This window comes from Nanorana parkeri, unplaced genomic scaffold (assembly GCF_000935625.1).
Source record: "Nanorana parkeri isolate BGI_ZX_2015 unplaced genomic scaffold, ASM93562v1 scaffold2555, whole genome shotgun sequence".
NCBI classification, from domain to species: domain Eukaryota; kingdom Metazoa; phylum Chordata; class Amphibia; order Anura; family Dicroglossidae; genus Nanorana; species Nanorana parkeri.
Window position 1 is genome coordinate 33,236 of NW_017308823.1, and position 26,625 is coordinate 59,860.

At 40.3% G+C, this 26,625-nt stretch overlaps 1 protein-coding gene across 1 annotated transcript in view; it reads right to left on the reverse strand.

Moving 5' to 3' along the window:
- Positions 1-5,407: 5,407 nt before the first annotated feature.
- PEX3 (peroxisomal biogenesis factor 3) overlaps positions 5,408-26,625 on the reverse strand; it is a 28,352-nt gene continuing 7,134 nt past the window's right edge. The window contains exons 4-13 of the mRNA XM_018573821.1: positions 26,093-26,174; positions 21,590-21,633; positions 20,638-20,762; positions 19,677-19,743; positions 19,503-19,557; positions 18,198-18,366; positions 17,953-18,023; positions 13,076-13,198; positions 11,626-11,722; positions 5,408-5,986 (exon numbers count right to left, since the gene is read on the reverse strand). Of these exons, the coding sequence (XP_018429323.1) occupies positions 5,903-5,986; positions 11,626-11,722; positions 13,076-13,198; positions 17,953-18,023; positions 18,198-18,366; positions 19,503-19,557; positions 19,677-19,743; positions 20,638-20,762; positions 21,590-21,633; positions 26,093-26,174 (917 nt within the window). The 3' untranslated portion in view covers positions 5,408-5,902. The remainder of the gene's footprint in view (positions 5,987-11,625; positions 11,723-13,075; positions 13,199-17,952; positions 18,024-18,197; positions 18,367-19,502; positions 19,558-19,676; positions 19,744-20,637; positions 20,763-21,589; positions 21,634-26,092; positions 26,175-26,625) is intronic.

Below are 26,625 nucleotides of genomic sequence, written 5' to 3' on the forward strand. Positions count from 1 at the left end.
AATTGTGCATATCAGAAACACCTATTACACACACCCTGTCAGTAGTATATGGCATATTGAGGGCGGAAGAAGATAAGGGACACACTAAGTACATGAAAAGATGGGAGCAAGACATGAGGAAGGAGCTATCTGACAAAGAGTGGGAAAGAATATTTAATATGACACATGGCTCCGTTATGTCTTCCTTTCACCAAGAAAATAATGATAAAATGATATCTAGATGGTACAGGTGCCCAGAAGGTAATAGGCATATAAACTCAGATTTAACAGATAGATGTTGGAGATGTATACGGGAGGAGGGGACATACTTGCATATATGGTGGAGTTGTCCAAGACTGCAACCTTTCTGGGAATCTGTGTTTGGAATATATAATGCCATAGAAGCACAAAGCGTGGAAAAAGATCCTTTTATGGTCCTACTGTCATTTAATACCTGGATCCCAAAAAAATTAAAAGTGAAATTCTAAGATTTGTATTGGTTGCAGCTAGGGTCTGCATCTCACGAGGTTGGAAGTCAACGGTACCACCTACATTAGAGAATTGGGTTAGCACAATGGAGGAAATAAGATATATGGAGGACTTAAGCGCAAAAGACTCAGATAAAAAGGAGAGTTTCTACAAGATCTGGGAAAAATGGGAAAACTATATAGGGATCCTCTGAGAGATATGGAAAATTTACGGCTAAGGACATAAATAAAACCTTTGGTTAGATGTTTAAGATACTAAGGAAGGAAAAATGACCTGTATGAATGGTGAAGTAGTAAGGAGGGATGAATGCCTATAGGAGGAGTAGAAGAAACAGAGAAGAGGGAGGGGGTGGGGAAGGAGGGGGAGAAAAAGGGAGGGGAGGAAAAAGGAAGGGAAAAGGAGGGGGAAAAAAAAGGAGGGCACACTGGGGGAAGTTGACTGGATTAAACAAGAGGAGGTAAACTCAGGTTTATACATGACACTAGATTTGAAGGTAATGAATAAGTATATGTAGAATAGGATCACAAGGGGGTAGGGGTTGAATGATATATGAGTAAAGATGGTCTCTCTCCTACTCCCCCAAAGGAAGCTTTGAAAGAAACGATTGATAATGGGAAACCTAATGTAAGATGGAGAGAATGTATGAAATAAGATTGTGGTTTTTTTTTCTTTGGGTTTTCTTCTATATATTTTTTCAATATTTATACAAAATAATATGTAAACTGTATGGAATTGATGTACAATAAAAAAAATATATATTAAACAAAGATGATCCGGACAGATTAAGCTCTCCTGAACTGCCTCCCAGCAGAAGGTCCTTTAAATGCTCCATCTGGAAACAAGACAGAGTCTGCGATGTTATTAGACTCACCAGGGATGCATTTTGCCTTAACCTAGATGTTACATTTTAAAATGAAAAATTAAATTACATAAAAAAAAACTTTGGCTGGTTTTCAACTTCGTTAAAAAGTTATAGGGGGCGGATACCTAATGTAATAAGCATATTAACAGTAACCTAGTTCAACTGGTATTATATATAAAAGACAAGTATTAGACATGCTGATTGATCAATTCATTTCTGTCACTGTAATGTCTAATCACCATGTACTGCATTTACAGTAAGTGGTGGTTCAGTAGAACACGCCATTGTTTCATCTCTAAAAACTGCCACTAAAATCAGTTAAAATACTAATACTTAAAAGGAGTATTATGGGGAGAATGAAATGCACTCATCCCCATAATTAGAGCCGACGTGTGACACTGAAGCTGTCACACGTTGGTCGGCTCTATAGGTTGACAATTGAGTGATCACATACCGCTGATCACTCAGTTCCTGATCTTCTCCCTGCAGAGAGCGGTGACTGGAGAGACGGGGAGGGCACAGCTGGCTCTGCCTCTAGAGAGAATCTTTCCCGGCCACAGCATGGCTCTGCTGTCAGCATATAGCGGTCAATAGCCCACTATATGCTGAGTTTTGGGTCATAGGAGGACATGGTAAATGTTCTCCCATGGTAAATGTTCAAACCTAGCCGAGAAAGGTTGGGTCAAAGTTCTCTTTTAAAACACAATAATACTAAGCAATTGAAAAACATTATCAAATGCTGAAAGATATTCATAGGAAGCTTAGCAAACAGGTTAGTTAAAAACAAAACAAAAACTCTGATTGAAATACAGGCATTCCTTGGCTTTGCCGGCACTTTTCAGTAAAATATGTGAAGTTGGGTGTACACAGCCACTTTCTATTACAAAAGGTAACACAGGTGTTGTCCTTACAAATCTAGTAAAAAGAGGTCTGATGCTGAAATGTCCACGAAACACACACAGGTCTAGTACAGTGGGTTTGACACAAAAAGTCAGAGCCTTGTACTAAAGACCGTACACTTAAAAAATATATGCCTGAGCCACCAGGAAATGGTGAAATTAAAAACTGGTTTCCCTTTACAGAGAAGACAAAAAGAGACAGTCTTTCTAATAGAAGCAGTGGCTGATAGGCAAGTCCACACAGCTAAATCTAAATCCAAGCAGTGAAGGGAAATTTCCTTTAAATATACTGGCGGGACAAAGAGACAAAAGAACAATGTCCTGGGAAGGTAAAAGATTGAAACCACCTTAAAAAAGAAGTAGGCACTTGGCCTCAATATCACCTGGTCCTAGTGTAATAGCAAATAGGTTTCCTTACAGGACAAGGCAGACACGCACCTTGAAGAGGTGATGGCAACAAGTAACGCAACCTTGTGAGTAAGTGGCAAGGGTAATATCCCTAATGGGCTTAAAGGGTGGACTTTCTAGTGCGGATAGAACCAAATTTAAATCCAACAGAGTCACAGGTATTTGTACAGGGGCCACATGAGAGACACCATGTACAAAAGGTCTTCATCAGTAAATGGGAGGCTAGCGATCTTTGACAAGTTCCAAGATTTGCCCCTTCATGGAACTCGAGGCCAAAGGCTGATCCAGAACCGATTGCAGAAAGGTTATGATTCTTCCCATGGAGTATTTCCTAGGATGACATTATCTTTCCTCCAAATGAACCAAGTGAATAAAGCCTTGCATGTGCGGTATTAAACCCTATGTGAGGAAGACATTCTGGCTTTTAACAGCACTGAAATTACCTAATCAGAGAAACCTCCGTCTCTTAGAAGCTGGGCTTTTTTTAACAGCACTGCTGTTAAAGCAGCCCCTGTGAAGCGGGGTGGTAAACTGTTACTTGAGATAGGAGAGCAGGTCGATCTGGCAGATTCCATGGCATGTCTGCCAGAAGTTTGATCAGGTTTTAACACCACATCTACCTTGGCCATTTTGAAAATATGAGGACCACTAGAATGCCCTTAATCTTACTACTTCTGAGTAGACAAAGGAGTCTTAGAGATTGAAAGTGGATACAGGTCTGGTATGGATTTTAAGGGGGAAGCCACACAACAAGAAAAAGTCCCCCCCCCCTTCCATGCATTTGCGATGCTTTCTAAGCAGGTGTATACAAAGGTCATGCTAAAAAGGATTTGTCTGAAGATTTGGGAGGGGCCCTGGGTCTAGGATTAAACTGGGTCCTTGGCTTGGGTCTGGTCTTGAAGGTTGAAGTCTGGTAGTTACAAAAATAACTCTTCTAAGCTTCAGAAGAGGAAGACATCTTTCCAGTTTGTGGCTTAGGCTTTTTGCTGGGGCAAATGAAAACTTTTACCCCCCCCAGTGACATTCTTTATAACGGTGTTCAAAAAGGCATCAAAAAGAAGTTCAGCATAAAAAAGGCATTCATAGCAAGTTTCCTTTTTTTTTTACACTGCCACATTTCAGCCATGGAGTTCTCTGTATATTCACTGAAAAGACTCATTCGGGAAATAAGATGGACAATGTCAAGTAATCTGTCTACTCAATAGTGCAGGGCTGAAGGCATAAGCTCCAAGCATTCTATAAAAATAGAATCGGTAAGGATAGTCGCTTGATCCTTTGACATCACTTTAGTCCATTAAGACATGATTTAGATACTCAAAAGCCCTTTAGGATTGGAAAGGCTGGCTGATATAAAAAAAACAAACAAACAAACAATGAATTGTGCTATCTGGAGGGAGTCAGTGCGGCCGTACAGATAGCAAAACTCTGTCACAATCTACCTGTCACATGGCCACAATCAATAGGTAGAACAACGGGACTGATGTGAATGTGCAACTATGTAAAGCACTGCGTACATTGTGGGCGCTATATAAATACTTGTAATAATAAATAATAATAAAAAGTCAACCTTTTTCTGTCAGTTGGGGCCCTTCTAACCCTCTAGTCTTGAATTGTTTTGTAACTGTACTATCTGCCTTTAATGTGTACATTTCTGCAAAACAAAGCAGAGTGCAGACAAACAAAGCTCTGGAAGGCATCATTACCCCATGGGCCAACGGTTAGAAAGCACAGGCCAAGAATATTTAAACTTGCCACATAAAAATCGTGTTATAGATTTACAAGAGTATAACTGATAAAATAAAGTACATCCTCCCACATCAACCAATCTGAATTGCTTATTACTCCCATTTTTCTGCAATAATGAAAGTAAAATATGAATGTTGTATTGCACACCGCCAAACTTAGTACACCATCAGGTTTACTCATTGTGCAAAAAGCAGAAAATTAAATAAATTGCACCCAAACTGCAGTTTACTCTGGTTATCTCAGTTGTGAGATGATTTCTAACCTTGCTATTGCTTGCTGCACTTTGTAAACCCTCATTCACAGAATAAGGCCTCATTCACACAGCTAAGTGTCGCCCCATACAGATCCGTGCAGCGTGCATGACTGTATCAGGTCGTTGCCGGTAAGGACAGGTGCTGAGTGTGATGGGGAGTACACGGCCGTACGCTCACCCGAGCTGCACATCTGTGCGGGTCCGGGTGTCAGGACTTGTACGCAGACAGGGTGGATCCCATCTGTGCCTGAGCACGGACACCGGCAGAGATGTGCAGCTCGGGTGAGCGTACGGCGGCGTACTCCCATAGAGAAGAACAAGCTGCTGCGTACAATGACACGCAGCACCTGTCCTTCCTGGGAACGGCCCGATACGGCCATGCACGCGGCATGGATCTGTAAGGTGCGACTTTAAGTAGTGTGAATGAGGCCTTAGCCTGGTCTTCAAAATGCATATTAGAACCAATGTAAGAAGAGAGTGAGGGTTTTTTTTTTACCTCAAATGCTGACAATGCGCACAGAAATATTCAGGTAATTCCAATTACATACATCAAGTTATTAATCACAAAAAGCAACTAAAACACCAATGTTTGTTTTTTTTTAAATCAAATTTGGGATACAATCACAAGTGTTGATAAGTTGCCTTGAGCTGTTATACCATTTTTGTCATCAAAAGTTGTTTAAACATGTGTGAAACTATCTGTAACAGCAGGACTTTGTTCATCCAGAAAAACAGCATTATTATGGTATATTCATCACATATGTACTCAATGGCGGCAGTCAAGGCTTATTCATCAATAAAATTTTTATTATGAATAGGTTTACCAATATTAAAATATGTTACAGTGCAGCAATATGCTGGTTACAACGATTGGATATTAAGGCTAGTTAGGAGTCTTATTTGAACACAGTGTGTTAGCCATGCCACATTCATTTTGTTTATAACTTTACTGACTCACTTGTAATTGAAAATGCAGATTAATAAATTACTCAAACTATTACTTAAGGACTCATAAGTTGAATGCTTCTCACAAACCTGCGGCAAATAACATGATGGAGAATATAAAACCGATGTCTGATTCTGCAGTGACTGAATGAGAAACTACTGTCCATTGTCACAGTATGCAAAGTATTCATTCTTCTGGTCAGGATGCAGTCATTTTACCTTACTTTAATTAAAAAGGAATGGTACGCACGATCTGTAAACATTAATGTTCCTCTGGATTCTGAGGAGAGGTTGGGCACATTGGTGCCCGGTAAAGTGACATTACTTTTCTAGTTGCTGGGGTGTGCTGAAAGCCTCATACACGTTGGCAGCAAAGTCCTTCACTTGTTCCATGAGTAGTAGTTCCTGCAGAATGATCACAATGAAATAAGAGTGCATACACATATTAAAAGGTGGTACATTTTGTTTATATAATGCTAGCATGTTTGTTACAGCTGCAACATCCCTTGCCATATCAACCAAATGTTTTCTATGGATTTAAACAAATGTCAAAATTTGTAAGCATAATTGCAATGGGCCTTATTATTTATTAGTGACTAAAGGAATACATGATTTTGCTGCCCAGTGCCACATCTTACCAGTACTGCATAGCACAACAAAAGGGTGGATTAGATTGGTTGCCATGACCGAAAGAACAGTTGTCATATACAGCAACAACATAGCTGGATAAAATCCCAGGTGTCAGCTATCCAATGTACCTATAACTTTGTCAGCACTTATTTTTGTTTTAGTTATTTTTTATTGATGTTCAAATGATCTACTTGGAGGAACTGTACACGTTTCTTTTAAAATGCTTCTGCGTCTTTTAGACTGGGCGAGCTGGTGTTACAAGTCTACATAAATGTGTCCACTCCAGGTAAAAATCAGAAGAAGAATAATTCTTTCTTCAGATATTGATTAATAAGTCAAAGATTTTGATATTAAAAAATAAGAGATTTTGGGCAGCACAGTGGTTTTGTGGTCATCAGTTCTGCTTTGCTGCACTTGGCCCCGGTTCATATTACAGTCAGGACGCTAGCTACAAGGAAATCCACCCTCCAGGTGTGTAAATCAAACTGACAACACTCTTCATGTACCAGTTAACAAATATCAATAACTTGACACGTGCATAATTGTATAATGAAAAATAATGAAAACATCGTGATAATCAACCGTATAAAAACCGTGTTGAACCATAAATGCCGCTGAAGGAAGGGAAGTAACCATTTAAATCCCCCTTGCTGGATATGCACGAAACGGTTTAGATCTCCTTAAAATGACTCTTTGATGTATTTCTGCTATCACTTGTGGAAGAAGACCCTATAGATTTAATTTGTTTTACCTATATCACGTAAGGAGGAATTGGGTGGTCATTTATTGAGGAGGCCCTATTGTCCCACGATTGAATACGCCCTTAATAATTTATTTCACAATATCAAAAATACTAGTAATTTTTTCTATTATAACGGTATTCCCCCACCCATTGTCACTTTGACCGAGGAGGCCTCAGTGTTTTATGGTTCAACACGGTTTTTATACGATTGATTATCACAATGTTTTCATTATTTTTCATTATACAATTATGCACATGTCAAGTTATTGATATTTGTTAACTGGTACATGAAGAATGTTGTCAGTTTGATTTACACACCTAGAAGGTGGATTTGTTTGTTTCACTCAGACTGAGCGCAACACACTTGCAATTCAACGTTTATTTATACACAGTGTTGCGGCTGGTCCAATTAGACTGTTAGGTATACACTACTAGCGCAGGGATTGTGGATCGCTATCTCCAAGGAGTTTGCATGTTCTCCCTGTGCTTGTCTGGGTTTCCTCTGGGTACTCCGGTTTCCTCCCACACTACAAAGACATGCTGGAAGGTTAATAGGCTCCTGTCTAAATTGGCCCTGTATGTATGTGAGATGGGGGACCTTAGATTGTAAGCTCCTTGAGGGCAGGGACTGATGTGAATGTGCAGTTTGTAAAGGACTGTGTAAAAATTGTCAGCGCTATAAAAATACCTGTAATAAATAAATTAAAAAACAGTTACTTGACAAGTCAACAAGAATATTAGACATGTAAAGTCCACTTGCAAACACTCCAAATGTTCCTTTAACGAAAATTGGTATCTGTCTGAATTTCGCTTAAAACTAAACTAAAAATTGCATAGGTGACTGTTCTCTGGCCAATCAGATAGTTTTTGTTTGCCTGTTAGGAGTTGCATTACAGGCATGTTACCATCTCCCGTCCATGGCCGTTCGTGAGCGGCCGGACGGGAGACTTACAGGGGCGGGAGGGGAGAGACGTGCTCAGCGCGCACACGAGTGGGGAAACTGTGAGCATGTAAACAGCCAGCGATGGCTGTTAACATGCAAGCGATCAGGCGTCTCTAGTGACGCCCGATCACTTGTGCTGGCTGCGGGTGTGTGCCCCCACCAGTGCTGCCGGTCCCGAGATCAGCTGTGCCCGTGCGGCTGGGACCTGCACGGCGACGATGTCACTGGAGATCAAAGGGAGTTCAGTAGACAATCTCCCTTTGATCTCCTTTGCTGTCCCTGAATGCAGGAAGTGATGTGTATTACATGACTTCCTGCATTCAGTGTCACTCTCCGGTTACAAATGCTGGTGAGAAGCTGATGAAGCAGATCTCTGCTTCATCAGCTTCTCTGGGGGTTCCTAGGTGACATTAGGGGTCTTAGACCTCTGATGTCTCTATAAAGAGGACCTGTTATTTGAATTGGCTATCACATAGGGGATTTCCTAGTCCCCTATGTGATAGCAATAAAGTTATGTGTAAAAAAAAAAAAAATTTAAACCATAAAAAAATAAAGAAGCTAAAAAAAAATTGTCACATATTAAAAAAAATGTTAAATAACACAATTTTTCTTTTTAAGTCCCCCCCCCCCCCCATGGGTGATAATAAATGTTTCATAACATTTCATAGGGAAACAGTTTTTTTTGGTCAAAATTTAGGGTACTTTTTTTGTTATATAGTAAAAAATAAAAAAAACAGTTGTGAATAAATATCACCAAAAGAAAGCTATGTGTCCTCAAAAAATTGTATTAAATTACTTTCAGTACAGCGTTGCATGACGGAATAAATGTCAGTCAAAGTACTGCAGCGCTGAACACTGAAAAATGGCCTGGCCAGGAAGGGGGTCTAAACACCTCGTCTTTAAGTGGTTAATGTTACTTTCTTACTCGACAATTTGGGCGGATCCAAAATCCAAATAAAAACCTAATCAAATTTGGCATCCATAGACATGTCTATGGGACCAAAACCGCGCAACATCTGCCAAAAAAATAGCTCCTGCATCTTTTCATGCAGCAGACGTTTTCCTACGTGTGAGGCAACGCTAAGGTGTGAACAGTCAGCAATGACTTGCATGGAAATGTGTGTTTTGCGCGACTGGATCTGTGCAGAAAAAATGCTCAGATGTGAACCACGCCTAAGAGAAATCTGTATTTTTTTCTGTTAACCTCCCTGGCGGTCTGATTATTTACTTTTATTATTTTTTTTCCTTTTTTTGTTCTATTTTTCCCCGTTTTTCTTTTTACTTTTAAAATTCCCGGCGGTTCCGCCCCCTTGCGACGCGGACGCTCGCAAGGGACGGAAGATGTATGCTGGGGACACAGCACGGCTCGAGGGACAAGGTAAGTAACGCTACGCTGTAATTCCGAGTGTGGCTCGCGGTTACTGCTTATGGTACTAAAAATTAACCCCGAGCCACACTCGGGAATACCGCCAAGGAGGTTAAAGACACTAAATAAAATAATATTCTATAAATTCAAATTATTGCTATTCCCAAAACCCAATTAATCAGGCTCCAATACAAACAGTCAAAAAGAAAGATAAAAATGTAATTCCTTCTGCTAGGCAACAGCAGAAAAAATATCCACAAAACAAGCTCAATGCTAATCATAACATCACAAACACATTCATAATATCCTCCGCAATGGATCATATAACCATGAGACTTTCACACATGAATCCAAGAAGCAGTGATGAGCAGAATTTTTTTTATCGCATAATCAAAGTGGAACTAAACTCTGAAAATGAAAAAAAAATTGCTAGGAGGTAAAAGAAAAAGTCTCCTCTGCCAAAGAAAAGTCTTCCTCCTTCCACAGCATATGTATTGTGCAGTTTATACTCCCGGTTCATTAATAATTATTACAAATGATAACTGTAGAATTAATGCTGTCACTCTGATGTTCACAAAAATACCAGACATATGTGGTGAAAATCACTGTTTTTATACCCATGTGTGCCCTACAGCTGTGTTTGCCTTCGTGTGTACGTGTTGGGTGACAGGGTTGCTTTTAAAAATGCTTTTATTTTTATTTATTTAGTTATATTTTACATGTCTAACACTTTTCTATCTAACTTTATTGTTATCACAAGGGAACTAACAAGTTCCTTATGTAGTATCATTGGGCAGGTGACAGGCTCTCCTTAGGAAGACATGAAGGGTCTATTAGACCACTAATGTCTCCCTTCCCCTCCACTCCAATCAAGCACAGGACTGAGGGGAAGGGAGAGGCACGGCACATTTACTGTCCAGTAAAGCTGCACAGATCACGTTAACTGGATAGCCGGGAGGCGAAAGAAAACGATACAGTGAGCTTGTTTTAACCACTTGATGTTCACTATGTTTATAAATCAGCTAAAATTTGAGCTGTGGGTGGCCCTGCCGGTCAAACGGCGACTGAATCCAATCAGATGCAGTCACTCTTCACTTATTCAGACAGCCATGGATGTCTGAATACTAGAGCCAGCAAGGGAGGTTCCTGCATGCATGCTGCTTCACATAGACTGTGGGGAATTGACTGAGTCATGGGCTTAAAGAAAGAAATCTAAGCATGCATGGCTAGCAATAATCAGACATCCTAGCACGTCAGATCCGGTGACTGCCAGTAGGAGATGTGCAGCAGATAGAGATAGTGCACATGGGCAGAAAATCCTTGTCCAACTGTCTAACTATTGCCACTGCGCCTGCGCGTCTAATCGGATTCTATAACCTAGGACAAACTTATATTTGTCCTAGGTTATAGAAGCCGATAGCCGCGCAGGCACAGTGGCAACTGTGGTTGTAGAAAGAATCATGTGGCCGCACAGACGCTGTAACATAATATAACCTTTGACTAGGTTATAGAATCCGATGAGGCAATAGCCACTGCGACCGTGCGGCCATCAGCTTCTATAACCTAGGAGAAATATTACTGTAGTATGTTATAGAAGTGGATAGCTGCGCAGGCGCTGTGGCAATAGTTAGACAGTTCCACAAGGATTTCCTGGGCATGCACACTAGCACCATCTGCTGTAGATCTCAGACTGGCAGTCACCAGATGTGAGGTCACCACAGTTGGAGAGGTCGACAAGTTGGAACTTTCAAAAGAACACCGGCCTCAGTAACCAATGAGTCACTGACCTGGAAAAATGATGCAGTGAGTGGTTGCATGCTTGCTTCAGGTGAATTACTCACTCGGTAGTAAAGCCGTGAACAGAATGGCAGAAACTAGTGATCTAATGTGAAATATATGTTATGCTGCAGGACAATATCGATGGTAAACAGTTTTGGTGCAGGAAAGATGACGTAATGTACAATAATGTAAAATGCATGCACAAAGTATAATAATAAAAAATAATAATAATAGATAAACAAGTGAGTACAGAGGGATTAAAAGGTAAAAATCTTATTTTTTTGCCATTATGACTTCTGTCAAGTCACACAGATAAGCACAAAACAAGCTATATGTATGTTGGGCTTACAGGGGCTGGAGGCAAACAAATGACTACAAATGTAATGTGCATATTCAACTTGTGTAATCCACAGAAGCTAATGCAGTTCCACAATCCTTTTTTAAAGCTATATTGACCTCCCCCCTGTTAGAAGAGTCATACCAGGAAATTATCATTTTGATTCCAATGAAATTATTCTACATGGTGCGGATTAATATACAATTATCACAAAAGTTTCACAACTACGTCTAAAACATTTACATACCTGCACAAAGTGATTGGGCATTTCACTACATATGGAGTGGATCTGTCCGTTCACAATTGGAATAACTTTGGCCAGTGGAAGACTAATACTAGAAAGGCTTTAAAAAAGGAAAAAAAAAAATCTTTTATACATATATATCTGTACAAAATGTATAAGACTGGCTAAATCCCAAATATTTGCTTTTCCATTATTCATTACAGAACATGTGTAGATACTGTATACTGCATCTGTTTGGCATCAGTAATAACTAAGAGATACACAAGTATAAAGTCAAACCTTTTTTCCTCATTTAGTTTTAGATCAAGTAGAATATGATAAAAACACTGTATGTATTTAATTGCTTTTTGTGTCCCTACTGGGGACAATCACCCTCCCTATTTGTCCTGATGACCATGAGGACAGAAAGTGATGGTCAATTCAAAATATGAAAAAAAATGTCCTGATCGTTACACTGTCTGTGAAATGTTATGAACGCTTTCAATAAACATTATTTAAGAAATTGTTATGGCTGTCGATAGAAAAGATGGTGAGTGGAAATCTTCTGAATGGGACGCTTGCTCCAGTGACAGCTGTGTGAGTGGATTTCCGTTCATTTTGGATACATTTCCCCTCACTTCCTAACAGAAAGGAAGAGAAAGGACACCCCACCCCATAAAAAAAAACTGACAGGAGTTTTACGTTTTGGCTACTATGCAAAATGTTTAAAAAATTCTGTTTTAGCGGTAGCCTCACAGATTGATGTCCTTTATAAAACCATTCTATTTGGAGTATATTAAAGGGTATTCTATATACCCTTTAATTATATTTAGGCCTTTACACTCTGACATGTAAATGTGCCATAACTGTAGCTGGACCATTGGGCTACAGAGAAATCAGCACATAAGAAACTAATTCCTGAACACCATGCCATGGATCAATTTTGCAACGTATGTTATTATCTAAGCTTTTTCCATAGTCATGCAAAGCTGCATGGTGGAACTCAAAGCAGAAATCGTGGGCATAGTAGAAGTGTAGTACTGGCATCATCACCTCATCTTTTTGAGATATGGGAACAGTTGCTGTTATTACAATTCACAAGGACAATAGCAAGCTGTTAATTACGGGTCTGGGTTATTGGTAAGACTATGTTTTTGGGTGTACTCCCACTGTGGGCTCTATGGCATTTGGATGTCACTAATCTTGCTGGTGACTCCTTGCCTGTTAGTATCGGCAGGCACGTAGTAATAGCATTCGCTGAATGGAAACAATAATATGGGATGTTTCTATGTTCAGGATTCTGCAGTTTTGCTCCTCAGCAAGAAGAAAAGTGGGTAATGATTTTCAGGCTGGATCTCAAGAGAAGTAGATAGCAAAAGGGTTGGGTTACGTATACTGAAACTACAACACTCATGCAGGATTTTCATTTGTTCCAAATTCCTGCTTTCAATCAAAATTTAGAAGAAATGGGTACCTGTCTGCTGGACTATGCTGCGTAAGCTCTTGGTCATTAGGTCGAAAGAACTCAGCAACGCTGTCAAGAAGCCTTCCGAAGCCTCGTCCCAAGCATAAATTCAGCACTGTGCTAAAATCCTGGCTGTCAAAACATTGGAAAAAGAGTAAATACACATTCAAATTCATTACGTGATCTTTATTTCTGGATTAGTATAACTACAGCTTTTTGTATACGTTTTCACCATCTAAAGAAAACCAACATCTTGCATCATCTAGCTCTGGGAAAATGTGAATTTCATTCTTGCATGCTGGAGGAAGATGCAACACTTCTCATCTCTATGACAGACATTTCATGTGCAAACTTAATCCTGTGAAATGAATTGCTCATCAGAAAAAGTACTCCATAGTAATACTAAAATCAATGGGGTATAATTGGGGTGGTGATCCTATATAAGCAATAGAACACTGCCATATTGAAGCCTGCAGACCTTTCCTTCAAAAGGAAACTTAAAATCATTACAGCAAAGCTTTCATTGTTATTGATGGAACTTCCTGCATATCATTATAGTGTAAGCTGTAGTACAGAATGGTTATTGCTGAAGCTGAGGAATTGGGCGACTTACGTGCATACCCATTCATACTGGTCCATTTTTCTCATTTACGGCATAAAAATGCCATTCATGGATAAATCTCATTCATTACTATGTGGCCAATTCACATGTTACAAATGTAACACTATATTTGTGTGTAAGGATGCGTTTGTGCTTCTTCTTAGCCGGAAAGCATGTGTAACATTTTGTATGAAGTTGCTGCATTCAAACGGACCTTTACCCACTTTCACTGCTCGCTCATATGAAATCATCTTATAATTAATCAAACATTTTTTGCTTTTACCTACAATTAAATTTTTTCCACTTCCTGGTTGAGTGAGGCACTGCTGTGCCGCCAGCAGGAAATCTCAAACTGTAAACTGCAAAATCTCAAAAGACCTTGGGGGGATTTTTCCCCGCTTAGATGATCTGCACTGTCACAGACCCAGAATTCCAGAAGGTAAAGGGAAATGAATTTATCTGTCCTTCGTGAAAATGGCCACCATGAGAATAGGGAGGAAAAGACAAATAGGCCATGCAAAAAATGTAAAGCCTGCAATTATTATTAAATGTCTGTTTAAAGGTTGCCACTACTAAACATTTTTTAAAGGTGCCTTTGTTGTAATTTTAAAGAGAAGGGTGAAGTTCCAGTTTAAGTTGTCTCTCAAAGTCTTGTTGTTATAAGTTTTTAACACTATTATTGAGGTGTATCTTAACCCAAGAACAAAAAGTAACATAATGCAGCTTATCAACCCTTAGATGTAGTGGCTAAATTCATTTTTCCTTATTTTTAGGTTTTATTTTTTCATTTTATTTTCACCTAGTGATCCTGCCAGTAACACCCTGTTCTAGGGTAACTCTAAACCTACAGTGGAAGTGTTTGGTAGTTCACAGAGGTGAACTGGGAATAGCTGATAACACTGTTTAAAGCAGACCTTTACACTCAAAAATCAAATTCCACCAATGGGTCCCTCTATGTATGATGATTAAAGTGGACCTTTACCCATATCTTTAGAATAACAACAACAAACACCTTTAGAAATGTTCAGTAATGACAAATATACAAACACATACTTCTAGATAATTGCCGGCTTTGTATACTTTGCATACCGTATTTCTCTTTTCTTTCTCCTGAGATTACAGATGAGATTTCCTAGCAATGCTCTGCTGATGACAAGGCAATCCCAGTGTGCATTGCGTTGGCAAACTGAAGTTTCAAAGCAGGAAGTATATGCTCTGCAAGTGTAAGTATTTCAAAATCACAGCATTGTACACCTGACATATCTATGTTATTATTAATCATCAAACATAGATGGATGCATTGGTGGAATTTGATTTTTGAGTGTAAATGTCCACTTTAATAATAACATTGACATGTCAGGTGTAAAATGCTGTGATTATGAAATGCTTACACTTGCAGAGCATTCACTTCCTGCTTTGAAAGGGCAAAATGACTTCAGTTTGCCAACGCAATGCACACTGGGATTGCCTTGTCATTAGCAGAGCATTGCTGGGAAATCTCAGGAGATTTTAGGGAAAGGCATATCCCTACCCTGAGATGATGTGCATGGTCACATGTCCTAGTCACATGTCACACGTGCATGGGACAGAATAAAAAGAGGCATGGGTAACCTGGAATCTATCCCTGTCCTACAACAAACTCCCAAGCTACCAACTATCCAGGTTTGGCACACTGGGATTCCCCGACAGCGGACTCTGGGGTGTTTATAAAAATAACTCCTGCCCCCAACAAAAGCTTGGATGAAGCTCCATACTGCCACCAGAACAACCAACTGGCCACCAGTTTATCGATATGGTGTAACATAGATGCCATCACACTATATAAAAACAACCCCTAATATGCAGCGTGCCCAACTGCAATATCGGCTATAAATGAGTCACAGAAAACTTGCTGTTATAACACAGATTGCCTAATAAAGTAACCCGGTGGACCCAGCGGAACACACAAAAAAGGTGAAGCCCAACACTAGACATACAGTTAGGAAAATAATGATTTGATCCCCTGCAGATTTTGTAAGTGTGCCCACTTACACAGAAATGAAAGGTCTATAATTTTTATCATAGGTGCCTTTTGAATGATAGAGACAGAATATCAACCAAAAATCCAGAAAAAACACATGATACAAATGTTATAAATTGAGTTGCAGTTCAGTGAGTAAAATAAGTATTTACTCTCCAAGCAAAATATGACACCTAGGGACCCCAAAAAAGCAGAGATCTGCTTCCCCACCTTCATCTTATGGCTCTTAGAGCCGGAGACTGTAAGAGTGACACCGGAAGTGATGCAATACTTCCGGGTCCAGTGATCGGAGGAGAGATCAGCTTCTGGAAGTCGCTGATTCTCTCTCCGATCATTGCGTAGAAACCCGCCCAGCCGATCCCGGTCACCGAACGGGGACAGCGGTGTCTGGGGAAGCCAGCGGCGCTGGGGTGTGGGGGTGGGCGCCACATGGTACAAACGATCCGGCAGCTCTACAGACGCTGGATCGCTTGTACATTAACAGCAATTGCCTGCTGTTAAAAGTGGTGTTCTTGTTTTAACCACTTTAACGGGCCGTCGTTTATAGACGTATTGGGGCCCAGAAGTGGTTAATAGGTTGCTTAATTTTGGGTTGCTGCTCAGCAGATTGAAAATTGTTTGTGCTGCAGCCCCTGCCTCCAATCAGACACACCAATGGTGGAAAGAAGTGCAGAACACGTCCCTGTGTTAGTAAAAGGTACTACAACCTCCAGCAACTAACACCCAAAAGGAGTATCACCTCCCAAGGGTTCCCTGCACTATGCCCTACCCACAGTATGGAGGAAGAAGACTTAACTTAAAGACCTCCAACCTACCTTGGAGCCAATTGTGTCCAAACCGCTGAATCTGAAGCAGCTGGCATGGCAGAATCAGGCCACATGCTGTGGCACTGCTGACCAAAGAAAGCATGCACAGAACTTCCAGGTTCATGACCGCTTAAGGCTCCATCCCCCACCGGCTTGCACTCCCTCTCCCTCCCTGGCATCTGTGGATGTGGTGCCAGGGTGTACTCACAACTGCATAGCTGGTTATTCAAGGAGGCCCCGCATGCTACTGGATATAAATATCCACCATATGGCAGCATACATACCAATTCTGAATAAGGAAAAGCTCAGCTAGAGCTGTTATGCACACGGGGATAGTTGATTCTCCTCAAGACAGATAAGAAACCTTGGGGAAAGATATGGGGAGTGAGGGTCCCACAAGCAAGATAACCAAGAAAGGTTAATCCTAGGGCAAGCCCAGGCATGCAACCCCTCCAGGTCCATTTGTCCTTGAATCACGGGGGAGCATACACTGGGAGGCCCCTGCTACTGGCACGCAGGTCTATGGAAAAATAACAAATGCTTATGATGTTCCTGTTAGGCTGGAGGAAACACAATACATTGAGGTGGTTGGGCGGCACCTCCCCTTTTATTTTAATTGTGGATGATGTGTTTCCTGTTTCAGGTGGGTGGATCCTATCTCTCCTGGGCTGCCCTGGAAGATGATTTAGGATAAATGTAAAGTCTCCCGCCCTCCGCAAATGCATGCATACGAACGGTAACACAAGTCGGGTTGCGCTACACATGTCACGTATTGCCACACGCGCCAGAGTGAGAACAATAATACTCGGGCCAATATCCATTACCAACTCTAAACGGATGACTCGGCTTTTATATATTATTTTATATATAATTGTGTTTTTGGTCCAATTTTGGTGTGCTATTTTAAATGAAAGCTTGCTTATTTTATTATATTGGCTTGCAGGTTTTCAATTCAGATGATTTTAAATCCATGAAACTAATTAAAATGTCTAATATAATACATACAATTATTTAAAAAATCATTTTCAGTTCCAGCCAGACAAATTCTGCTGCAGGAGGTGCATTGCGGTGCCATTCATTTCAATGGCACCCCAAACACACCTCCCGCCCACAGTGCGATCGCCTGCACTGGACGCGCAATACCGCAATAACGTGCATTCGAGTGCAAAAAATTCTGCATGCAGTTTTATTCTGAAATAAACGTTATGTTTGTAACACTCTATTTGTGTATTTTATTTAAAAAATAAAAGTTGGTATTTTTTTTTCTTCTATCCGATTAATCAACAAATAATTGTCCAACTAATCGATTATGAAAATAATCGTTAATTACAGCCCTAGAAATAACACAACACTTTCAATGGTATAATGAACATACCAAGCAAGAGCAGTTCATTCTCAGGGTTTACATACAATTTAAGTGCTTGCCTGCAGACAAAAGGACACAACATACATGCTTTACCTTTCTAACATGTCCCTGGTTTCATTTAGAAGCCGTATTGTCGTGACATCTTTTTCTGTCAGTCCACATGCCTAAAAAAGATTTATACAATTAGCAAAGACTAGGGTACAGCTCTGAATTACTTAATCTGTTTGTCTTATTCCTTTAAATGGTATACATTGCAAAGGAAACAGCAATTCCTGCTTTGGTCATTAGGTGTTAATGAATGGCATATCAGAATAAACTAGAAATGGGACAGAAAATACCTGAGATGTTAATGGGTACTCTTCATCTGCCATCATGAATCGACACAACAGCGACTTGCGTTGAGACGCCTCTAAATCTGGTGTTTCACTGCGTTCTTCCACCAACCTCCGGATTTCTTTGATATGATTCTCCAAATCCATAAGAGAAAGAGAGTGCTTCAAAGACAAGCTGTTAAAAGAAGACAATCCGTGTACCTGTACAATATGCTAAAAAAACATTTTTCAAGATTGTGAACATGTATGGATTTGCAGTGACAGATGAAAGCCAAATTCATCTCCCCCAGCATATACTTATGTGATAGGCAGGGTCTGATTCCTGGTGCTGGATAAGTGCAGGGCATAATGGTCTTGATGATGCAGAGAGCATCACCGATATGATGACATCAGTGTTGTTCTCTGGAACATGTTACTGTGAGTGCAGGGTACCATGGTAAAGCAACCCCCGTGGGTGCAGGGGACCATGATGCCCTGCAATTACAGGGAGTGGGTTTAATGACAATGATCTTTTTGCAGAAGTACGGGCACTCAGATTAGGGCAGCTTTGGAGAGGATGTGAGCATTACAGCAAGAGCAGCTTTTCTTTTCTTTATCTTTCTGCTGAGCACCTTAAAAAAATTCTGGAACTGGGTTTTACATCATTTGAAGTAAACCATTCCTGGACAAATTATTATTTTTATTATTATACAGGATTTATATAGTGCCAACAGTTTGCGCAGCGCTTCACAACATATGGGGAGACAATACAATTACAATAGAACAGGATTAGAGAACCCTGCTCATGAGAGCTTACAATCTACAAGGAGGGGCAAGTGATGCAGAAGGTGAAAACTGGGAGGGATGGGCTGTTTGAAGGAGTAGTGATGTACAGTTTTTAAAAGGAGGTGGAATAGGATTCCCTGAAACGGGAGTTTTCAGGGATCGTCTAAAGGCTCTGAGAGCACTGCAACTGTAAACCTGCATCTGAAAATTTTAGTTGCTTGGCTGTTATGCTGTACCACAAAACACTATACTTTTGAAGTGACCTATAACAAATATTCAGATTGAGAAAGCAATGGCAGCCTCCATTTATTCCATGCCTACCTTAGGAAAGGTTTTCTCTGAACAGCAGCTGGGAAACCTTTTGGATTGGATAACAAATGTACATGCTACTCTGTTGTAGATGTTAACTAATTTATTTTGCCAACAATACAATCACGCTAAATGAAGACTTTTTTTTTGTTTTAATAGAAAAAGAAATAACAAGCAGCTAGTTCACTTCACATTAAGTGTTTAATTTGTGTGAAATCTAGCTCTAATTAGACTTACTTGCCAAGCACTTTTTGCACTGCTTGTTTCACCAATGTTATCAGTTCTGTCAGGCCTGAGGAAAAAACATAACAGATCATGCCCACCACTTCCGGTAGAAGCACAGGTATGGTGACAGTGAGAAACAGCCTAACAGATACATGAAAAGAAGCAAAGTGTAAAATGATATCCTACCATCTCCTAAGAGGTGTTGAATGCTAGACAAATACTGTTGTTGCACCTCTGGGGATGCTTGGAGACCCTGGAAAAAGAATAAGGCTTTAGTGCATGGAGCTAAAGCTTTAACCACTTGCTGACCCCCTCCTGCCCAGGCCATTTTTCAGTATTCAGCACTGCGGTACTTTGACCGACATTTATTCCGTCATGCAACGCTGTACTGAAATTAATTTTATACCATTTTTTGGGTAGCGATAGAGCTTTCTTTTGGTGGTATTTAATCACCACTGGGGTTTTTATTTTTTTTACTATATAATGAAAAAAGAACCAAAAATTTTGAAAACAAAAAACTGTTTTCCCTACGTTATGTTATAAAACATTTATTACCCCCCCATTTTTTGGTAAAAAATAAAAGATGAGGTCACGTCGGGTAAATAGACACCAAACATGTCAAGCTTTAAAATTGCATGCAAAATTGCAATAGCAAAAAACTACCGTGCCTAAAATTGGCCATAGGCAACGCTTTAAAAGCTTTACTGCTCATGAATTTAGTGTTATCAGTGATTAATAGCCCCAAAATTATTGCTGACACTCCGACGTTCCCGGCAATATATAACGTGTGGGGTAATCGTTGTTTTCGCACGTAGGCGCACCCAACGCCTATTTACCTTTATAAGCGCGTGCACTCGGAGGCGGGGGGACTTAAAACCTTTTTTTTTAAACTTTTTTTACACTTAATGTAATTGCTATCACATAGGGGGGCTAAAGAAAACAATGACAGGTCCTCTTCACGGAGGCATCAGGGGTCCCAAGACCCCTAATGTCACATTGGGACCCCCAAAGAAACTGATGAAGCAGAGATCTGTTTCACCAGCTTCTGCTCTGGCTAGCAGCCAGATAATTACTAATTTCTTGGTCTATATATACTCCTAACATAGACCAAAACACAGACAATATGCTGACGTGTTTCTTGGCTTACATTGCAGGGTTTTCCTCCAGATGAATTGTCCAGATAGATGTATCCACCAATAATATTTAGCTGCACACGTAGCAGAACAACCAGCATACACGTGCTGTAAACTGCTACTATACTTCTAGTGAAACCTGAGAAATTACAGAGAAGTATACCAGTTTGTTAATAAGATACAATTTAATATAATTTATTCATTACTAACCAGGATATCCCATATTAAAACTATTGAAGAAAAAAGTACCAAATCAGATTTCACATTACATACACATAAAGCTTGAAAAAGCAACATCTACTGTTTTCAGTTAAAAGAAAACTATGGCCAAAGGCTGTGAGTGCTTTTCACTCACCTCATAGAATCTAGCCGACCTGTGACAATGAGACTGTCACAGGTCGGCTCAGTAGATCGGGAAGTGAGCGAACACATACCGACGTTCGCTCACTTCTCGATCCTGTCACAGCACGGCTGGATTCCCCCCTCCCCGCTTCGATCCGCCAGCACTGACCGGCTGAACGTACGGGTGAGGGGGCGGAGCCAGCTGTCACTCACGCAGATAGGCAGAGCCAGCTGTCACTCACGAAGCTGGGCGGATCCAGACATAATTGTCGAGATCCGCTTCAGCTGCGGCGTCTCAGTATACTGAGCTTAGGGTGACGGGAGGATGCTAGTTTGTGTCCTCCCGTTACCCTGAGGAGAACTATGGGGAAAAGCCTTAACCCCATCGTTCTCCTTTAAATAATTTTTACTACCTCAGGTTTCTTTCTGCCTTTCCTTCACAATTTTTGCCTCAAAGCTATACTGGAGAAATATTTTAACCATGAGGAATTTGATGACCTTATTTCAGATAAAATGTCTAATGACAAATAGATAGTTCTAAATTGGTTGGTGGAAGCAACGTAGTCTTTATATTGAAAAGTTGCATTCACGAAGCATTGCAAAAACAAGTCACATTATACTTACTTATAATCTTTAAATCCTCCCAAATTTCTATCTTGTTTGTTGGTCTGTAGCACACAACAAATACATTAGAGATTAAATATATAATTCAACCACACCTCTATTTTTAATCATTCTTATTTGAAGAAAATAGTTTTCCAAGCTTAAGAGCCAGTGGAATAGCAATAGATGTACTACACAAAACAAATCATACATACATATATAGCAGACACTGTATCCAGAGATGGGAAATAAGAAAACACTGTACATAGCATATTACCCCAAATAACCAGAGGATTTAACCAGTTAAATATTTAATACATTTAGTTAAACATGCTTGGCCATGGTCCAGATGCTGGGCCTCTGCCACACATCCAGATGTAGTAAGTAAAAAAAAAAATAGACTTATCATCTATTTACAGTTGTGTAACCTTTTTATTCTATGGTTTTAGGGCTTGTTTACACACTCTCTAGTGCATTCCAGCAGGATTAGCTGTTGGGACATACAGGATCGCATCCTGGCCGGCTCTCTTCATTCTGGGGCGGGAGGGGGGCGTGGCGGTGCATTGAAGTAAATGAAAGCGCTGCCATGCATGCACTCTGTTTTCAAATCGCACTGGACCAAAACACAGGCATTGATGTGCCACACGTTCTGGTGTGGGCGAATGCACTGCAGTCGGGGCGGTGTGGCTGCGGTACCATTGACTTCAATGCACCGCCAAGCCCCCACCTGCCCCTGAACGCAGGAAGCCGGCAGGGATGTGATAAAGTGCGTTCTAGCAGCTAACTGCGCTGGAACGCACTGTAAATCGTGTCAACAAGCCCATAGGTATCAGGATATAATTAAAAAAAAATTTGGCCCTCAACAGGTCTTAAAATTAGGTAAAAACAACATCAGATGAACAACAACACATGACATATTACAGTGTGTCCTTATTTATTTTAAAAACATAAAGCCAAAATGGAAACGTTTTAAAAACCGAGTACACCCTTACTGCTTCCATAGGAATTAAGAGGCTAAGCACCAGCCAGGTGCTGCTAATCAAATGCCCTTGATAAATTGTTCATCAGCAAGTGTGATCACCTCTATAAAAGCCGAAGTTTTAGCAGTTTGCTGGTCTGGAGCATTCAGGTGTGTGTTAACACAATGCCAAGGAAGCAAGACACCAGCAATGATCTAAAGGTGGCAATACACTTTACAACCCTCGCAAGACTTTTGTCTTGCGAGGGTTGTAAAGTACTTAAAAAAACGTACGATCTGCCCATCTTGGACATGCAGATCGTACTTGCGATGACTGCAATGAGGGGCGGGCTTCCGATGACTGCAAACGGGCAGTGTGCGCGTGCGCACACTGGCCCGTTCGGCAGTTGTCGAACAAGCAGGCCACCAACTCGCCGAGAATCGTACGATTCCCGGCGGGATTTCCAGCCTGCTTGTTCGACGGAAGACGGGCGACCGCACAGTAGAAGCGGTCGCACGCCTTCCATACACTGCACGATTATCGTACAATCGCGGGATTTTCACGATTCTCGTAAGAGAATCGTGCAGTGTATGGGCATCTTTAGAGAAGGAATTGTTGCTCTCCATCATCAAACTGGGAAGGATTACAAGGCCATTCCCAAACAATTTCAAATCTATCTTTCTACAGTGAGGAAGATTATTCACAATTGGAAAACATTCCAGATAGTTGCCAATCTTACCAGGAGTGGACATGCCAGCAAATTCACCCCAAAGTCAGACCATGCAATGCTCAGAGAAATTGCAAAAAACTCAAAAGGTACATCTCAGGGTCTACAGCCCTCAGTTAGCATGTTAAAGTTCATGACAATACAATTAGAAAAACACTAAACAAGGATGGTTTGTTTGGAAGGGTTGCCAGGAGAAAGCCTCTTCTCTCCTAAAATAACATGGCAGCATGGCTTAGGTTTTTGGCTTAGGCTGAACAAACAACAAAACCTCTGGAACAATGTTGTTTGGACAGAAGAGATCAAAGTAGAGATGTTTGGCCATAATGCACAGTGCCACGTTTGGTGAAAACTAAACACAGCATATCAGCACAAACACCTCATACCAACTGTCAAGCACGGTAGTGGAGGGGTGATGATTTGGGCATGTTTGCAGCCATTACGTCAGGTTATTGTTGCTAAAGGTTCTGGAAGCTATTGAATCATACCGTATACTTAGTTTTTCACACATGGCTTCTCCATTTTGGCTTTATGTTTGTAAAATAAATAATGACACAGAGTAATATGTCATATGTTGTTCATCTAAGGTTGCATTTACCTAATTTTAAGATTTCTATTATGTCCTGATACTTAATACCATAGAATTCAAAGAGGGTTTACTTTTCACACAATTGTACATACAGTACATTGACCTTTTAGCTCCTCATATCTACAGTGATTATTGGCATGCTGGATCTAAAACATTCATAGACACACTGTTATCACAGACATTATAGTTTCAAACATTGTATGAAAGGACTGGGCAGCAGATACACAATACCTCTATCACTAACAAGTCTACCAGGAAAGAAGTTTGCATAATGGATCCTTACCAAACTAATTGGGAACCAAAATATCCACAATTGCTTTGATTACTAGGTAAGAGGAGTGTAAGTGTCCACAACCCAAAAGGCTAGGTGCTTTCTTATAATATATGCTACCCTGCATTGACGTTAACCTGTGCTAGTCTAAAACTGTGTAGGCAACTTTGCTGAAGTGGAGATACCTTGTGGTGTCAGCAAGTACCTGGGTTAGTCTTTAAGTTACTCTCTATGTCCTAATGGACCCTCCCTAGATATTAAACTAAAGAGAAATGTGGTTCTGACTGCAATAACAACAAATATACAGTAGAAGCAACATGCTTATGTGTTTGTTGAGATACTGTTGTAGAAAGGCAGAATGCTAGTAGTTCTTTGTAGTATTTGAAGAACACTATACACTGAGGCCTTGTTCACAGCAAGCGCGGAGCAGGTGCAGAGCAGATCAGTTGCAGACCGGATCAAAACTGCGTCCAATTTATTCCAATGGTATTTTTTGCTCCAGTTCACATTGCAGCGTGCAGTTCCAGAGCAGGTCCAGAACAGGTGAAAAAACTGCAGCAAGCCCTATTTTACCTGCTCTGGACCGCATGCAAACGCATGAAAATGCCTGGAACGCACTGAAAGCCCATTTTAAACAAAAAAAAAATATATATTTTTTTTTAACCAAAAACGGCCCGGAACGCATCAAAAACGAGGCTACCACTGCACTGCGTGTGCAGAAACCTGAGTGGATCTGCTCTGCATTTGGTGTGAACAAGGCCTTAGTGACACTAAGCTCAGGAGTAAAATCCTAAAAATACATTCAAGTACCCTAACTAATAACATAAATGTATCTTATTTGTGTATCACTCAGCTGTAGATCCTCAAATCATCTCTGAATTTGTGCTGACACAGTAGGTGATTGACCTTTTGTAGTGTTTGAAAGCTGGCTACAAATTTGCTAGATTCAGTAATTAACCATGTAATCCAATGCAGTTGTTGGCACATCACAAATTTGTTTTTGCATCTAGAAGTATTGTAGATATCTACAGAAGCAGCTCATTACCCAGCTACATATTGCTAGAGGGAATAAGCTGAGAAGTTTGTAAATGCTACAAATCTCTGTAAATAGGTTTCTAGTGTGATATGGTCATGAACAGTACTTCTATTCATATGCCCTGTTATATCTGCACGTTTTTGTGTGCAAAGTTAGAAAAATTCCAGCATGCTGCATATTTAATGCAGTTTCCAGAACTGTGTGTAACAGAGGTCAATGCTACCCAGTGTTAAACGTGTCAAAAATGCACTTCTAAAACGTGCAGATGTGAATGTGGCCTAAGGACACAATCATTCAAGTACAAAGGTCAGGTGGGTCAGGTGGGAAAACATCAGTTCTGCCTCCAGTATGTCTTCAGATTAAACTCTATGCAGACACTATACCAGAATTACATGGTACAGTACTTGGTTTACCATGAGGCAGAATAGGTTGGTGCCTTTAGACAGCATATCCTCCATATAAGTTATTAGCCACACATTTTCCCCCCATCATTTCATAATATTTAAAACCATGTTAGGAGCAGAAAACAGGAAAGAGTTCTTTATATACGGGGCAATTCCAACATAGGAGTGTTGCTTTGGGCTCCAGTTTACAGGCTCCGGTGATAGAACCTGGCCTTGCAACATGATAACACTTCACTGTGACCCTATATTATGCTGATGCTGGGAAAAGATCTTGGTGGAAATGATTAAAATATCCAGTTTATTTTATATTGGCACCTGTATATGACTTATAAAGTAACATACAAGGGTTTGATAATTATGACACCGTATGTAAGACAAGCAACCATAAGTCTACATGCTACTGAACTATCTGCACCTGCGTGTGGGCAGCAGAAGAATAAGGTGCTTGCAGAGAAAGGGTAAATAATTCAAAAACACTACATCCCAATCCCACCAATTGTCAGAATTTTTTTAAATATTATGTCCATAATAAAAATAATACCTGCTTTTCAGAAGACTTGTTAGGCTCTCTGAATTCAGCTGTTGCAGTAAAGCCTCTTTCAAAGCAGGGAGCATTGATAAAACTGCAATGGGAAAGAGAAAAATAAGTCACTGTTCTGTATGCTATTCCATGATAAAAATAGACATAAAGGTCTGCGATACATATTACACTGCACTGAACGCAAAGGACATAAGCAGAAAAAGATGTGAAAGCACAGCTCATCTCCAGGATCATGTTTTACCTTTACCTAAGCCAAACTTAAAATAGTAAATTTGGTTAAGCAAATGGGACTCATTTAGACTGCTTTTCACCCTACAGCAAGTGGGGGGTACCAATTGAAAAAAAACCCCACTTGATTTAAATGATCAAAGAAAGCTTTAATTGTAAAAATGCTGGATACTGATCTGCAATGTTCAGCAAAGGAACTCCCACAAAAGGCGCACATTATTTAATATATATAGTAGGGATGCACCAAAATATCGGCCGAAAATGGCCGTTTTTGGCAAAATGCAGAAATTGCGGTGGATCTATAG